This window comes from Ranitomeya imitator, chromosome 1 (assembly GCF_032444005.1).
Source record: "Ranitomeya imitator isolate aRanImi1 chromosome 1, aRanImi1.pri, whole genome shotgun sequence".
NCBI lineage: Eukaryota > Metazoa > Chordata > Amphibia > Anura > Dendrobatidae > Ranitomeya > Ranitomeya imitator.
The window spans coordinates 799,731,352-799,749,186 of NC_091282.1; the positions used below are offsets into that span (position 1 = coordinate 799,731,352).

A 17,835-nucleotide genomic window follows, 5' to 3' on the forward strand; every position below is an offset into this window, starting at 1 on the left:
AAAGCTGAATCTTTTTAAGGATGTCCTGTAACAATGGGGGTCCTTCCTGTAAGACCTCAACAGATCATGTTGACAGTCCCAAAGTGTCCTGTGTGCTTTAACACTAGCGTTAATAGGAGTGGTGGTCTGACATTCTCCCTATCATTCTAATCTTATAGGGTAGTCAGAATCAGGGGGGGCCTACTCTCCACACCCGGACCCTATTTTGCAGATACTGTTGTGCTCAAAAGTTTAAATACCCCGGCAGAATTTTTGCTTTCTTGGCCTTTTTTCAGAGAATATGAATAACGCGAAAACTTTTTCTCCACTCAAGTTTAGCGGTTGTGTGAAGCCATTTATTGTCACACTACTGTGTTTTCGCTTTTTAAATCATTATGACAACCCAAAACATCCAAATGACCCTGATCAAAAGTTTACATACCCTGGTGATTTTGGCCTGGTAACATGCACAGAAGTTGACACAAATGGGTTTGAATGGCTACTAAAGGTAACATCCTCACTTGTGACCTGTTTGCTTGTAATCAGTGTGTGTGCGTAAAAATTGAGTGAGTTTCTCGGATCCAGTCACTCTTGCATTTTTCATCCAGCCACTGACGTTTCTGGATTGTGATTCATGGGGAAAGCAAAAGAATTGTGAACGGATCTACGGGAAAAAAGTAGTTGAACTGTATAAAACAGGAAAGGGATACAAAAAGATATCTAAGGAACTGATAATGCCAGTCAGCAACGTTCAAACTGTGATTAACAAATGGAAAATCAGGGGCTCTGTAAAATCAAAACCACGGTCAGGTAGACCAACAAAAATGTTGTCCACAACTGCCAGAAAAAATGTTCGGGATGCAAAGAAAACCCACAAATAACATCAGTTGAAATTCTGGACTCTGAAAACTAGCGGTGTGGCTGTTTCAAGATGCACAATAAGGAGGCACTTGAACAAAAATGGGCTGCATGGTCAAGTCGTCAGAAGAAAGCCATTACTGTGCAAATGCCACAAAGTATCTCTCCTACAATACACAAAACAGCACAGAGACAAGCCTCAAAACTTCTGGAACAAGGTAATTTGTAGTTATGAGCCCAAAATTGAACTTTTTGGCCACAACCATAAACGTTACATTTGGAGACAGGTCAACAAGGATTATGATGAAAGGAACACCATTCCTGCTGTAAAGCACGGAGGTGGATCGCTGATGTTTTGGGAATGTGTGAGCTACATAGGCACAGGAAACTTGGTCAAAGTTGAGAGAAAGATGAATGCAACATGTTAGTGCAAATTTGCCTCCAGTATTTGCTGATATCAGCCCCAAAGCTGCGCATGAGAGGTACTTGGACGTTCTAACATCATGACAACGATCCAAAACACAAGACCAAGTTGACCTGTCATTGACTACAGCAGAACAAAGTGAAGGTTCTGGACTGGCCATCTCAGTCTCCTGACCTCAATATCAGTGAGCCACTCTGGGGAGATCTCAAGTGCACAGTTTATGCTAGACAGCCCAGGAATTTACAGGAACTGGAGGCTTTTTGTCAAGAACAGTGGGCAGCTTTACCATGTGAAAAAATAAAGAACCTCATCCACAACTACCACAAAAGATTTCAAGTTGTCATTGATGTTAGAGGGGGCAATACATGATGATAAGAAATGGGCTATGTGAACTTTTGATCAGGGTCATTTGGATGTTTTGGGTTGTCATTATGATTTTAAAAGAGAAAACGCAGTAGTTTGACAATAAATGGCTTCACCCAACCACTAACCAAGAGTGGAGAAAAAGTTTGTGTTATCATTTATATTCTCTGAAAAAAGGCCAAGAAAGCAAAAATTCAAACTGTGTATGTAAACTTTTGAGCACAACTGTAAGGCTGTTCATGAAACAACCCCTTTAAGACATACAGGCGCTATGGCAGCCATTCCTATCCTCAATATGTATGTAGATATCCGTCTCTGAGCTCTGGATGATGCAGCTTCACACTTAGAAAAGTGATAATTGTCAGTTCCAAAACCCGCTAAATATTTTCCACTTTTCCTTTCCAGCAGAGTAGGAAGAGCTGTGAAAAAATGCAGATTGTACTGTGGAAATTCCGAGTGGTCTTGGAGTTAGTTAATATTTGTCCCCGTCTGCATGGCTCTTACATCAGGGGCATATTGCAATCTGTGTCCTATTACCCAAACTATGACCCTGGGTCAGATCTGTTGTTAGTCCTCATTTCTGCTAAAGTAAACCATGAGAAACAATGTCCCTCCACATGTATTCTAGACCAAGTACGTGGTTCAGTGCCCTAGGGGATAATGATCCCACATATCTAAGGTGCCTGGTCAGTGGTGGATGATCCCTCCTGGAATACTGTCAGTTCCTACGACAACTCTTTCTGCAACCATCAATAGAGAGGTGCAACCTTTTTAATGAAACCTATTGGCAACATTTTTAGCAAAGGAGAAAAAGAGTGGAGGAGACCGCAAGGGCTGTGCATTGCTATACAGTCTGGCTGGAACTTAGTTCACAAGTGGATGAACAGTTCAGGAGTGAAACTGAGCGACCTTGGAGGAAAACACGGAATAAGAACCCAAGCCAGCCCCGTTGTGTGACATGTGAAGCCAGAGCCATGGCCACAGCGTGTATCCGTGTGGGAGTCGTGTAACCAGGGCCGGCGTCAGCACCCGGCACAGCGGGCAAATGCCGGGGCCCTGGGGAGAGAGGGGGGCCCACTTAGCTGTCATAGATACAGCTGGGAGAGCAGAGCAGGAGATAACATGCTCTCTCCGCCCACAAAGTCACTGCTGGCTGCGTTCTCTTAACCCCTATGTGCCAGCTCTGACACAAGCATCTTCTCACTCAGTCAGTGCAGCTAGGCAGGCACACATAGGGGTTAAGAGAAGGCAGCCAGTGTGACATTGTTTGTGGGCGGAGAGAGCACCTTCTCTGCTCTGATCTCCGCCCCTGGCTGGCTGCCTTGCTGCTGAAGTTATGAGGCAGATTCAGGAGGAGCTCCTAGTCCTTCCAGTGCCTGAGTGAGTGGCACTGCTATATACTACGTGGGCTGCGCTGCTATATACTACGTGGGCTGCGCTGCTATATACTACGTGGGCTGCGCTGCTATATACTACGTGGGCTGCGCTGCTGTATACTACGTGGGCTGTGCTATATACTACATGGGCTGCTATATGCTACGTGGGCTGCTATATGCTACGTGGGCAGTGTTATATACTACATGGCTGTGTTTATATGCGATCATGAATCGGGGTATGTGTTAAAGGGGGGGGCCCACTGAGACTCTTTCGCCCGGGGCCCTCAAAAACCTGGAGCCGGCCCTGCGTGTAACGCTCGACACAATGATCTGCTGTCTCAGGTTTTTACAGATTATGTCACATTGCTGAAATGTCACTTGTGCATGTCCAAAGCAGGCTGAAAAATGCTCCGTCGTGTCCAGAAGTTTCCACTTTTATGCCCGTTCTTTTATTGTGTCGCTGAACTTTCCTAGGAAGCTACAATGGCGTCTTTCAAATCATCATCCAAATCTGAGATTGTTCCAGGGCTGCAATTATAAGATCCCATCCTTGCCTTGTGGGACCATGAACCACATGATTTCCCTGGCCTTTACTTTTTTTTTTTTTGCCTTGTTCCAGTCTGCATAAATTGGGGTTGTCCTTGCATAAAGGTGCCTCTAGATGTGTCTTGGCTGATGGACAGAGAAGGTGGGCTTCAATGAATCACTTCACCGTCCGAGAGGACAGAGAACGGTGTTCTGTGCCAAAGACTAATCAGACCTGTGGGTGCGGAGCCTGCGGTTCTGTGCGCGGCTTCGATAGACGTTTTATAATCATATTGTATTAATTTCAGATTTCCACACACCTAGAGGCTTTTATTATCCAGCTGTCAAGTAAATAAGGCAGCACACTGCAGCGCTAAAACATGCAAATATGAAACACGAAAATTGAACTGCATTATTGCACTAGAAATATGAAAAATGAGAGCGTTTAGCGCATAAATATGGCCAATTTTATGTGTACCTGGTAGCCACATTAGGGCATCTCTCTTATACCAGGTCCTAAACTTGCCTTTCCTCGCTGAGAATAAACGTCTCCATCTGAATGGGTGCATGTGAAACCTCTTCTTAGACTAAAATTCTCTCTCTCTGTGGAGGGGTAATGGACCTGCTGTAATTAAAACACCTGTGGCTAGGAGGCGGAGTGCACGATCAGAAGGCTAGAGAATACATTTCAAAAACCTGACTGGCACATCCAAACATAGACTCAGTGTGAACAGGTGCTGAACCTAGAGTCGCCAACTCGTACATAGTCAAGTAAATAAGGCAGCACACTGCAGCGCTAAAACATGCAAATATGAAACACGAAAATTGAACTGCATTACTGCACTAGAAATATGAAAAATGAGATCTCACATGTACCCATTCAGATGGAGACGTTTATTCTCAGTGAGGAAAGGCAAGTGTAGGACCTGGTATACGAGAGATGCCCTAATGTGGCTACCAGGTACACATAAAATTGGCCATTTTTATGCGCTAAACGCTCTCATTTTTCATATTTCTAGTGCAGTAATGCAGTTCAATTTTTGTGTTTCATATTTGCATGTTTTAGCGCTGCAGTGTGCTGCCTTATTTACTTGACTATGTACGAGTTGGCGACTCTAGGTTCAGCACCTGTTCACACTGAGTCTATGTTTGGATGTGACGCTCAGGTTTTTGAAATTTATTATCCAGCTGGACATTGACTAGCCTTTATAGGAAATCACAGACAATCCTCTTTCATGAAACTGCTTTCCTGATGGTGAGCCGATCGCCAGGGGTCTGGCTACTGAAACCCAAAGTAATCAGTTTTTAGGGCATTTGGGCAAGCATTATCCTGGTGATCCCCCGCAAAGGTAATTTACCACCTGGTCCGTCTCTATTGATCCCAACGTGCCTCTTATGACTAATACTCTCATTATACTGACCCAGATAATTGAATATTGCATGCTCCCTTTATGTTAAAGGTGCGTTGTCAAAAGGAATAACCCTTTTCACTTTGGAGCCTGTGGTTGCTTGGGAAAACCACGGTCAACAAGGCACGTCCACGGCGGTGGCCCCTGCAGGGGACGTGTATATCACATGGGGGCCATCGTATGAAGGGGCTATTAAACAGGCTCCTTCGTGGACAGAAATCGCCGCTTGCTGTAAAGAGCAATATTGGGTCATAAAGGGCAGTCTCGGGGTAGGGGCTCCCACTCTGTGATGTCCATATGTCCTAATAACGACATCCCCTTTAAGAAGTTATATGCCTGCTAGTACTATAGTTCTGAGGAGGCTGATGTCTCATTATTCCACTTTTTCAGTTTTTTTTTCTGGGTCACAAACACTGATGGATTTCTTTCTGGATTTTAATTCTCAACGTGGTGTAAAATGCCGCGGAATATGTTGGCACTATAGAAATAAAATTGTCATCCGCAGAGCAAATCTACCGGCGCAGCTGATTTCACTCCTGTAAGGAGCGGCTATGCAAATGAGCATGTGTCCTAAATCCGGGTGCTTCATCAATATTTATAGGTGCCCAGAAGGTGTCTTACTTCATGTAAAAGCTGAAAATAGAACAGATGCAAATATCTGGTGCTGATCTGTCGCCTGCACGGGGTTAACTCTTGTGTTGTAAGAGCTTGGATCCTCATCTGGTAAACATTGTGATATGGGATTACTTAGCAATCATTCCCACTGGTGCCTGCCAGTCACTGAAGGTTTTAACCCCCCGGGAATTCGGCATGTAATACAAGGTAGTGATATGCACAGTATAGATTTCCGCTTTTTAAAGGAGTCACCGGACAGGGGCATCTTTGGTGCAGTCGTACAGGAGCCCAAGAACTAAGGGGGCCACATCACCTCCAAATCGGCAAGCAGCTTCTGTCCCAGCCACATAAAGGGGTGCGTTAGGGTGATCTACCGGACTGCAGAGGGCCCTCGTACTGTTTTTGTGCAGGGGCTTTTTCTAATCGGGTCTGCCCCTTCCGCTGGAATAAAGTAGCAGGATGACCATAAAATGCAGCTTTGTAAAGTAACAGGAGGGTGTACTCAATATAATGAAGTGCAGGAGCAGTACAATACTGTCCCCATAGGGATAGTCCATGGATACTATACAAATGTCTTTTTATTTGCAGCCACCTTGTATTTGAGGCTGTTGTAAGAGTCACCAGATCTTCCTTCTGAAGTCTCAGCCCCCACAATGAGGCCCCTCTTGCATTGGCTGCCCATCTTGGCGGCTCAGGAAGTCGGATTGAAGCTGTTTATTTTCGGCTTTGCACATATCATACAGCTTGTATCTATTATGGCCTCCGCTGGCCGGCCAGGTCACCACCCTGTCTATTTAGTCACATCTCTGAAAACCTACTGGTCACCCAATTAGTAATCAGAAGCGAATGGATCAGGAACCGTTCTACCCTGAACATGATGAGAATCTTCTAAACTGCGTCTATGAATCCATGGTTTTGTCGATCACGCCATAAAAAGAGCCAGATGTTTGATGGAGAGGGGGTACTGTTTCCTCTTCCTATAGTTTTCGCTTTCCTTGACCTTAATTCTCCTTTGCTTGTTCCTCCACCAAATGGTGCCCACACACATTAGCAAACCCGAAGATCGTGGTGGGAACATGGATGATCTGTCTCGGGGGCTCCCAGCTCGCAGCTTTACTCTCCTCTCCCCAATGAAAGCACATGAACACTTAACCAATTCGCTCATTCACAAAAATTGACAATCTCGTGTGTATGGGCACCTTTACCGGCTATAGCACGTGGCACAATTCTGTATAATGTCCAGCGCAGCTTATACTTTTTACCTGAGAAGCCAAAGCTTATGGACGGTCTACTTTAGAGCGTCCCTTTAAGAGTGACCCCATTGACAGTGCCACTTATCATAGTTTGCAGCAAAAAAATGACCTAAGGCCTCTTTCACACTTCAGTCTATTTGTTTCAGTCACAATCCGTCATTTTGTGGAAGAAAAAAAACGGATGCAGCAAATGTTGGTGCTGGATCTGTTTTTTTTCTCATAGTATTATTATATATGAAAAAGTATTATTATGTTTTCTCATGTATTAGCGATGGGTTGTGATGGATGGCCTTCCATTTCATCTGTCGTATGACGGATCCGTCGTAAAATCTGTGTCCGTCGGGCGGAGACAACGCATATAGAAACGTTTTTGTGTCCGTCGGAAAATCGCACAGCGACGGATCCTGCACTGTCCGTCGTAGGCTATAATGGAAGCCTATGGACGCAGTGTGTTAAAAGCAGGAATCCAGCATGCCTGGTAGGATTTCTGATACTTTTCCATTCAGGGATCGCTCTCTCCCTCTCTCTTCTTAAAAATTCAGGCAGCACCTGCTTCGACGGATCCGTCAAAAAAACGGATCCAGTGCATCAGTTTTTTATAATCCGCACAGGATCTGTCTTTTCAACACTTTGATGGATTGTGACTGATTGTAAAAAACAGAAGTGTGAAAGAGGTAAGATCCCTATGAATAATAATAATAATCTTTATATAGCGCTAACATATTCCGCAGCGCTTTACAGTTTGCACACATTATCGTTGCTGTCCCCGTTGGGGCTCACAATCTAAATTCCCTATCAGTATGTCTTTGGAGTGTGGGAGGAAACCGGAGTACCCAGAGGAAACCCACACAAACACAGAGAGAACATATATATATATGCTAGCCACCTTAGGGAGAGACCCAAGTTGGGCTAAATGTAGCGGGACGAAAGAGACCGAAAAGCCCTCTACTTAAAGGAAATACATAGTGGATGCTTTCCTGAAACGGAAAGTACTTGCAAGCAGCATAATACAAAGAATAGCAGGTTTACCCAGAATCCTTTGCAGTAGGCGGAGCTATGCAAATAATCTCTTTCCACCCCAGTCTAATCCACAGCGCTTGGAACCGCCAAGCGTGCAATGCTGCGGATTAGTTTCTAAATTTACACAGCCAACCAATTCCTACCTGTGGACACGTGTTTCGGGCTTTAGGCCCTCATCAGCACAGGGAATTGGTTGGAATTGGTTGGCTGTATCCAGCCCTGTGCTGTCCACAGGTAGGAATTGGTTGGCTGTGTAAATTTAGAAACTAATCCGCAGCATTGCACGCTTGGCGGTTCCAAGCGCTGTGGATTAGACTGGGGTGGAAAGAGATTATTTGCATAGCTCCGCCTACTGCAAAGGATTCTGGGTAAACCTGCCATTCTTTGTATTATGCTGCTTGCAAGTACTTTCCGTTTCAGGAAAGCATCCACTAGAGAGAACATACAAACTCTTTGCAGATAGTGTCCTTAGTGGGGCTTGAACCCAGGACTCCAGCGCTGCAAGGCTGCTGTGCTAACCACTGCGCCACCGTGATGCCACCAAAGCTGCCAGATCCATTGACCCTCTGTTGGCCAGGACTTCCATCCATAATACGGTCGCACAACGCCCAGAATACCTGGGAGCTAATGATCATCGACGTGGACTATGGTTTATGCCATGCAATATATTCAAGAAGTGTCAGGAAAAATCTCCATGAAGCCTCAGCAATCTCATGTACCTTGTAAGGAATGCAGGGGAACAAGTCAGGTTTCTAAATATACATCACGTGTTGACTATGGTTATAAAACATGGTATTCCTCCGAAGCAGGAAAGAAGATACAATGTATCACTGATATCAGGTGCCATGTAATAACTGACATGGATCAGGCAGATCCTATGCAGCAGAAAACTACAACTCCTAGCGAGGCGGATAGTGACCCTGTAGTCACAGCGTATTTCAGAGGGAACGATTCTGCATTAGGGCTTTACTGCACAGCGATGATCAATTGCAAGATTCATTTCCAAAGTGACTTTACTAATGGGATTTCCAGAAAGCGTCTAAGTGCGGGTGAATATTAAGCAAGGCAGGGAGAAGATGATGAGAAGTGTAATAGATGCAGAAGTCGAGGAGAATAGATAATGACATGAGCAGAGATGAGATGGAAGCTACTGGAGATAAAAAGCCAAATGATCTAAGGGCTGTAGGGTGTAAAATGAATTATAGGGAAGCTAAAAGGGAAGTTGGCTCGATAAGGTAGAAGAGGATGGAGTTCTGATGGGGAAGAATTGCAGTAGGGCTTGGAGGTATCCGGCTGTAAAACATTACAAGTCACGCCGCTATTATTAAAGGAGAACTCCAGCTCTGTCTCAGCAGATCTAACTTACAGCGGGGTGTCTCACTATTAATTAGAACACCTCTTGTAGAAGCAGCCCCTCTATTTTGTGAACCCCAATACTGAAGATATAATCATGTGGACTTCCCCCCTTCCAAGTAGAGCTATCTGCACCCCCCACATGATTTGATTTTTTTTTTTTTTTCTTAAATCCTTATAACATCTTAGAATTTAACCTTGTGTTGTTCCTCCTGGAAACTTGTGAATAAATTGACAAGTTGGGAGGGGGTGTCCCTATATATTTTCATATTTCTAGGAGGAATAACAGGAACAGTAAAAAACCACATGAAGGGGAAAGATGCTCCAGAATCGTACAAGCATTTGGTAAAAATGACACGTTGGGAGAGGTAGCGTTTCCCCTGCACGTGGTACACGTCACATAAGCTCCATCCTGCCATGCGCTTCTCTTTTTGCTAAAGATTTTTTTTAAATTATAATGAAAAGCAATTATTCAGTATGTACAATAAAAATTGGCTTTATAGAACAGTTTTCTAGTTCGTTAGATGTTGCCTGCAGTGTAAAGAATGGAGGATTTTATTGTCTGGGTATCATGGAGTCACATGGTAAAATATTGTAAATGTATGTATTAGTAAGGAAAAAAACTCTAAAATCAATTGTCCTATACATCCACCCCTTTTGTAAGTAACCGGAATGAAAATCTCCATTCTTTACACTATATGTTGCATTCTAGATGAGAAACTGTGAAAAGTGAGCACTGCATGAGTTTCCTGCGCGACCTTGTTAGAAGTGTCGACCAAGGAGCGATTGGATTTGGGCTATTTGCTAAGGCAGCAAATTGCATTGCCATTATTAGCTTTAGTAGGTCATCATTTAATTAACAGCGTAGTGGCGGTACACCCAGAGCAGATTACGTTCTTTCATCCCTGTGTCACTGATGTGCCACCCCTGATACCGGGATAGTTCTGCGCTGTGTGTCATCATGCATTTAGCTAATAGCCCGCTTCCAGCTGTGTCTGCCTACCGGGTCCTGAATATCTGCTCTGCTTCTGTTCCAGATGACAGCGCCTCCGCCTCCAGCAGCATGGAGGTGACCGATCGCATTGCATCGCTGGAGCAGCGGGTGCAGATCCAAGAGGATGAGATCCAGCTGCTGAAGTCCGCCCTGGCCAACGTAGTGCGACGACTCAATGAGTCCGAGGAGCAGCATGCCCTGCAGAACCGCAAAGGGCCCACCAAAGGTGCGTTGTGCGCTATTTGTGCTAGGCCTAAATAATCGTGCACAAGGAGCGCAAGCGACATGCGCCACAATTACAGCACATAGGTTCAAATTGGACCACCCTCAAAACGGAGCAAAGTTGTGCCATACTCACGGCAAACGTTTGCGGAAGTCTCAATGCAAGTCAACTAACTGGGAAAACCCCCCCAAAATTTTAGATAACTTTTAATGCATCTATTAAAAAGACAAACGTACACTGTGCACATATACCGTGCTCTCTAAGTACACACTGCGATAGATTCCATAAACTCCGTACCTGCCTGTCAGCGGAAGTTGGCACCCTAAACAGATATACGAGTGATGGCACCCCCGCTCATCCATGGCTGTCCCTGAATGTTCCTATGCTGGTGAGTCTGGCACGCCAAGTGCAGGGGACTATAACAGGGGGCTTAAAAAGACAGGCAAATAGTAGAGACAGTGTGCTGCTCAACACCAATGGAATGGCGAAAGGGTAATAGATCATCTTTTTCTCAGTACCTCACTGTGCTGTTCCCTGCTACCGCCCACCTCTGACACATACCCTGGTGTCTCCCCTCGGTCAGGAGAGCAATATACAGCGGGCACCCGGGGCCGGAGCAGAGCGTGGAAGTGCGCTGTCTGAGCAATACTCTGTTATGCACCCAAAGAAGGGGAGAAAACTGAGCAAAGAGTCTATGCATATAATATTAGATCCATTCAAGGACATATTGGGGCTGCTGGATCTACAATCGCACATAATACCAAAGTGATAAGTGGAAATACACACATCTAAAGGATATATAGATACTTCATAACATGATGGTGTAGGGCATGTTATTTTAACCTGATACTGATAAGATTGCTCACCACATAAATATGTGAATCTCCTATTCCTGTTGGGAAAATAAACTAGTCATGGCATTACGTGTATGGTCCTCGGGTATCTGCTACAGACTGCGTTCACAAGCCATATCAGAAGGTCATGAAACAGCCAACCATAAGTACCCCCTGTATGCTGTTATGACGTTTATGCATCACTGGTATATTGTATAGGACCATTTATCTGGTTAAAGTTTGTTATTATTCCTACCCTACTTTCAGGGATAGTGATCCTGGGGGATGCAAGCATGTATATCCTAGGGACTCCCAGGGTCAGCTGCTGTGTGTGTGTGTGTGTGGGGGGGGGGTTCGCCATATCTACTGACAAGTAGGGTGCCAACCTCCGCTGTTAGGTAGGATTTGTTGTAGCAGGGAACAGCACAGTGCATGCCTTTTTAAGCACCCTGTGGTTGTAGACCCCTGCACTTGGAGTGCCTGACTCACCAGCATAGGGACAGCTAGGACATTCAGGGACAGCCTTAGATTAGCGGGAGCACCATCACTCGTATATCTGTTTAGGGTGCCTGACAGGCAGGTACGGAGTTCAGGGAATCTATCCCAGTAAGTACTTGGAGAGCACAGTATATGTGCACGGTGTTTGTTTGTCTTTTTAATAGATGCATTAAAAGTTAATTTTTATCCTTCTAAAATTGTGGTGTTTTTCCCAGTTAGTCCTCTTTAATTTATAACACCCACTAGCTAACTGTTTCAAATATTTGTTTAAGTCTCAATACAACCCGTTACATTAATATGAAGCTCAGATACAGCGTAAGAAGCCGCACCTCTGTTTCCACCAGATATTACCGGTCCTTTACGATTTTCAGTATCTGTGTTGTCAGTGAATGGAGACCTTCCTGATCATGTCCAGCTGAGAACAAAAGGGTGAACCACTGAAATCCAACAGGCCGGACCCTTTCCCTCCAGACACCATCCATCGGGGAGAGTCAGGAAGCCCCCATATACAATACTGTTGGGTTCAGTCCTCTTTAGTCTAATGTGTATGGATGCCTTAACACGTCCTGCACCTCTGTCACTTGATGGCAGCTGCAACATTGAGGGTGTGCTACTCCCATAGCTCGCGGGTTATCAGATTGACCCGTGGACCTCGTCTTCGAGATCTATAGTTTGTGGCGTCACTTGCAAATCATTTCTCCATATTGAATGAGTCAGAGATGAAACCGTCTGCACCTCTGGATCATCGTTTATTTCACTATCCACCGTTGAGCAGGATGACTGTCATGTTATACCACATGTATGGCCCACCGGCCGTAGCTTCTTCACACTAACAGTGGCTTCTGGCTTTTGAGGATCCCTCTTCCCCCTTTTTTTTTTTTTTTGCTTCCCTCCACTCATTTCGGACAAATTTTAGAAAAACATTGTAATTTCCAGCCCAGATATATGGGGCGTTGTCTCTCGGGAGCCCCTTTTACAGGGATAGGAGACTGGTGACTAATTTTTGGGGTGTCCTATGATGAGCTGTCACGGAGCCAGGGTGTACGTTGGTTTTATGAGCCTTTCATTGTGTCTTTTTTAATGGGGGATTTCCACAGGCGCGAGGGAATAGCATGGAGATGAACGAGGAGACCTCGTGGCTTGTAATTCCTTATGTGGCCTATAGATGGCATCTGCTGGTAGCGCCTCATCGTCGCCACAATCTCCATCCTGCTGCTGCACAATGATATCATGCTGCAGCCCTGACAGCGGCATTATGGAAGCTGTAGTATTATATTTATACATCAGATCTGTTTTATAATTCATTCCTTTGGGGAAACAAGTATCTAATTTTAGGATCCAAGCTGCCTCTCTGGCTCGGAGAGTAGATCCTGTGTCCCCTCCTCTGACTGCCCTCTTTACTTGTTCAATGGCAGTTACCCTCATGGAAGTCGTGTCACCAGCATGAACCTCCGTGAAGTGTCTGGACAGTCCTGACAAAGAGTGTTCATCATTGCTATTACCTGTAGCGGCTCCTGATACATGTTCTTTACTTCTCTGCTGTAATTTACGTATGGTCGATCTCACATATTGCACATTACATGCCTGACTAGAAACCAAATATGTTACAGATCTGGAATTACAATTAGCAAAAAATGTGATCGTATAATCACGCTGTGCATCTTTTGCTCTAAATTTGGTGTTTTTTTGCATTTATTGACACAATCCACATCTACTGATGCCGCCATTTGTAGTTACCCATGCTTTCTAGCAAAGAATAAGCTCTTTTTCCTGAATTGTTTGGTCCAACATATAAACTGGATGACATGTTGGCTAAAGTCTTGGATTTTTTTGGCTATAAATCGCACTCCATTATCTAAATTGGTGTTGGTGTTTTATCCTGCCTCAAAACTGGAAGATGCCGTTTTATGATATTGACTATTTGTGGATATTCAATGGAAAATGGTGTAGAAAAAACGACTTGTGATTGAGAATCACATATACTGCGATCCACTAAGCATTGCTCTCTGTTTCTACTATAGCTTTTCCATGCAAAGGGATCATGGAGCGACTGTATGTTGTGACCTGCAATGCCTGTTAAAGGGTCAGACATTGATTTACAGGGTAGCTACTTCCAGTAGGTGTCACTAGTGAGTTGTCTTTCTTGCTCATTTGCATACCTTTTTACCTCTGGGGCATTGCCCGCCCTATAAGACTTTCCTATATCCGCTGGCAGGCTCCTCAAGGAATGATATAGATCCTAATGTAGAGGAGGAGGATGGGCGTCAGGACTGTTGTCCCACCCTCTAACATAAAATCCCCCTTTAAACCCATAGATCAAACTATACATAAGAGGTCAGATATTGACCGACACTGCAGCTCTGCAAAATCAGGTAAGCCATTAACCCCGTGTGGAGGGTGGTACATGCTTTTAACCCAATTTGCATCTGCTGTGTTTCAACGCCAGAATTATCCTTGTAGCTCCATTATCTTAATCCAAAATCACAAGCCTGCAGGATAGAACATAACTTGGGTATCGCTGCAACCCTCAGCGATACCAAGATTGGGGCCCTTGCCGTGCCGTTGGCTCTGTGGTCTTTGCCGTGCCATAGGCTCTGCAGCACACGTAGTTCTTCCTTCACTCCATTCACTGTTTGGTGGGACTGCCTGAAATACAGCCGTCAGTCCCACAGGCAATGAATGGAGTGAAGCAAGAGCCGAAACCTCTGGATCGCTGGGGGTCCCCGGGGTTGGAGATAGGATAACTTGTGATTTTGGGAATAATCCTGTAGATTTTGTCCACATGTAGCTTTTTTAAAAATAAATAAATAACATTTTCTTGCTGTGTGAATAACGCAGTCTATGGTCAGCTGAAACTACGTGCATTTTTGATGCATTTTTCCTGTTGCGTTCTTTTCGGTGCTGAGCCATTTTGAGCTCAATTGGGGGAAAACTCCTGTAACAAAAAAACCGCTGAAACATCAACATGATGCATTTTTTTTAATGAAGTTTCACTGTGGTACGAAAATGAAAGGACGCACTATGTGAATGAGATTTTGGAGATCTCATTCATTTTGTCATTACTGTAAAATGCTGCGTTTTTCCCTGCACGGGAACCAAAAAAAAAATACAAAAAAATGCAACATTTGAACAAAGCCTTTATAGAGATTCACAAAAAATGACTTGGATGCATCGGGGGCCTTTGTAGTCTCGTTGCTGTGGTCTCCTTTGGTCAGGGGAGGCTGCACATGGGAACACTTGATCCTTCTCCCAGTACAGATCTCCTTGGTGGTTGCTAAAATTGTATCCAGTCTCAGACCATACTGAGTGATACATTGTAACAGACGATGAGCACAGGATAGATCTGCCACAAGGTCTTGGCTCTCTACTTGGTCACTGCCTATAGATACGGATACGCTTGATCTCATTCAGTTGTCAGCAAGCAGAGATCCTGAAAATATTGACATATAAGGAATGATACAACACTGCTCGGCCGTGTTTGATTGCATGGGGCCATTTGCTGCACATTATTATTATTATTATTATTATTATTATTATTATTATTATTATTATTATACATTTTTATAGCGCCATTTATTCCATGGCGCTTTACATGTGAATACGGGACAAATATAGACAAATACATTAAACATGAGCAAAAAACAAGGCACACGGGTACATAAGGAGGGAGTACCCTGCCCGCGAGGGCTCACAGTCTGCAGGGGATGGGGATGAAACTCTAGGAGATGGTAGGGCAGGTTGTGCAGCGGTTTAGTAACTTCAGGATCACTGCACGCTGTATGTTTGTCAGAAGAGGTGGGTCTTCAGGTTCTTTTTGAAGGTTTCTATGGTAGGCGAGAGTCTGATGTGTTGGGGTAGAGAGTTCCAGAGTATGGGGGAAGCACAGGAGAAGTCTTGGATGCGGTTGTGGGAAGAAGAGATGAGAGGAGAGTAGAGAAGGAGGTCTTGAGAGGATCGGAGGTTGCGTGTAGGTAGGTACCGGGAGACCATGTCACAGATGTATGGAGGAGACAGGTTGTGGATGGCTTTGTATGTCATTGTGAGGGTTTTGAACTGGAGTCTCTGGGCGATAAAAAGCCAGTGAAGGGCTTGACATAGGGGAGAGGCTGGGGAATAGCGGGGAGACGGGTAGATTAGTCGGGCAGCAGAGTGTAGGATGGACTGGAGGGGTGCCAGAGTGCTAGAGGGGAGTCCAGAGAGTAGGAGGTTGCAGTAGTTGAGGCGGGAGATAAGGGCATGCACTAGCGTTTTTGTGGTGTCGCGGTCAAGGAAAGCACGCATCCGGGAAATATTTTTGTGCTTGAGACGGCAGGAGGAGGCAAGGGCTTGGATATGTGGCTTGAAAGAGAGGGCAGAGTCGAGGATCACCCCGAGGCATCGGGCGTGTGGGACTGGGGAAAGTGAGCAGCCATTGACATTGATGGATAGGTCTGGTGGAGGGGTAGAGTGAGATGGGGGAAAGATGATGAATTCTGTTTTGTCATTGTTCAGTTGTAGAAAGCGAGCAGAAAAGGCTAAAATAGCAGACAGACAGTGCAGAATTTTGGTAAGTAAGGAGGTGAGGTCTGGTTCGGATAGGTAGATCTGGGTGTCATCGGCGTAGAGATGGTACTGCATACTGTGGGATTCTATGAGCTGTCCCAGGCCGAAAGTGACAAGGGGCGAAGTGAGGAGGTGGTGTGGGGGAAGGAGACACTGAATGTTCGGTCTGTCAGATATGACGAGATCCAGGAAAGGGCCACGTCTGTGATGCCAAGAGATGAGAGGATTTGTACATGACATAAGCAAAAAGCTTTGCAGGATCCTTGTCAGGTGTCCAAGTCTCTGTGGCAGCCAGACCAGGGTCTTGTGACCTTCCACGACCAGCAATCAAAAGCTGGCACCTCTGGTAGTTACAAGTCCGCCATGACGTCATGATGTAATGTGAATCCTTGAAAACGCCAGAGGTGCCCAAGATGCCGGCTTTGGGATGCCATCCAAGGAAGGTCGCAGTGCTCTAGTCCCAGATGCCATTGTGCAGGGAAAATATTTTCAAGATTGCAGATCGCAGAGGTCGACCTTCATCAATGATAAAGTGATGGCATAGCCACAGAAGTCCTCTGGTGCGGCGTGGCGTCCTGCATGGCAGAGTGTATTAGGTGGGCTGTGACCATCCAAAGGACTTACTGCTTTTATATGGCATCTGGCCTGGGTGTGTGTGTGTGTGTGTGTGTGTGTGTGTGTGTGTGTGTGTGTGTGTGTGAGACAGAAAAGTAATTCTGTATGTGCAGTGTCATCCATTGCAATGCCTTGTTGTCTATGACCTGACATCCAGCAGTGTTCACACTGGTATGAAAATCATGTGGCATGCAGTCGTTATACAGGCTGCTAACCAGCCTTTCCCTTGGTGAACTTCTCTTCTGTTTCACTATAAGCGATTTTCTCTGATGTCAGGATCTCTGCACATGGGGGGGATCTTATTTTCTTGTGCCTGTTGGGGCGACTAATCCTTGTCGTCCCCCCTCCCCCGCAGACATTCCTCATTCTGGCTGGTGTCCGTGCCGCCAGTGTGAACGCGGCCTCATCACAGTTTTCATACATTACCATAAATCACTAAATTGCATTTTTCAAATGTTTTTCATGAACACACTTTATTAACCAAGCATGCCGTTGTGAGGAAACTGTGGAAGCCCCATGTGGAAAACTAATGCTGCCTCTCTTCCCGCAGTTCGACCATTACCGCTGAAAACGATTGTTAGCAGTGACACCATCTTACCAAAGAAACCGAGTACTTCTCTCCCATCACCTTCCGGGGCCAGGAAAGATATCGTTCCTCTTGGATCTAAAAGGTGAGCACGTTGTCTATGTACGACCAGGGCTTTATCAGGATAGCATAGATTGGGGGGAGCCACAGGCAGCTCGATCAGTCTTCTGTTATGGGCAGACTGCTCTGTCAGTCAGGGGTGCTCCTGAGCCATTCTGGTGGTGCCACTAATTGGAATATTGAAAAGTGACATGCAGGCAGCAGTTTTGGAGATGTGGGTTATGCCAGCCCCAAACTCTGCTCTTCTCACTACACCCCAAGTGACTGTGGTATTTTAGAGGATTACTTTCAGAATGCCAAATGCTACCA

At 45.2% G+C, this 17,835-nt stretch overlaps 1 protein-coding gene across 5 annotated transcripts in view; it reads left to right on the forward strand.

Moving 5' to 3' along the window:
- EML1 (EMAP like 1) overlaps positions 1 to 17,835 on the forward strand; it is a 161,548-nt gene that overhangs the window by 104,175 nt on the left and 39,538 nt on the right. For all 5 annotated transcript variants that reach the window (XM_069738298.1, XM_069738315.1, XM_069738289.1 and 2 more), the window contains exons 2-3: positions 10,213 to 10,395; positions 17,431 to 17,551. In XM_069738298.1, coding sequence (XP_069594399.1) covers positions 10,213 to 10,395; positions 17,431 to 17,551 — 304 coding nt within the window. The remainder of the gene's footprint in view (positions 1 to 10,212; positions 10,396 to 17,430; positions 17,552 to 17,835) is intronic.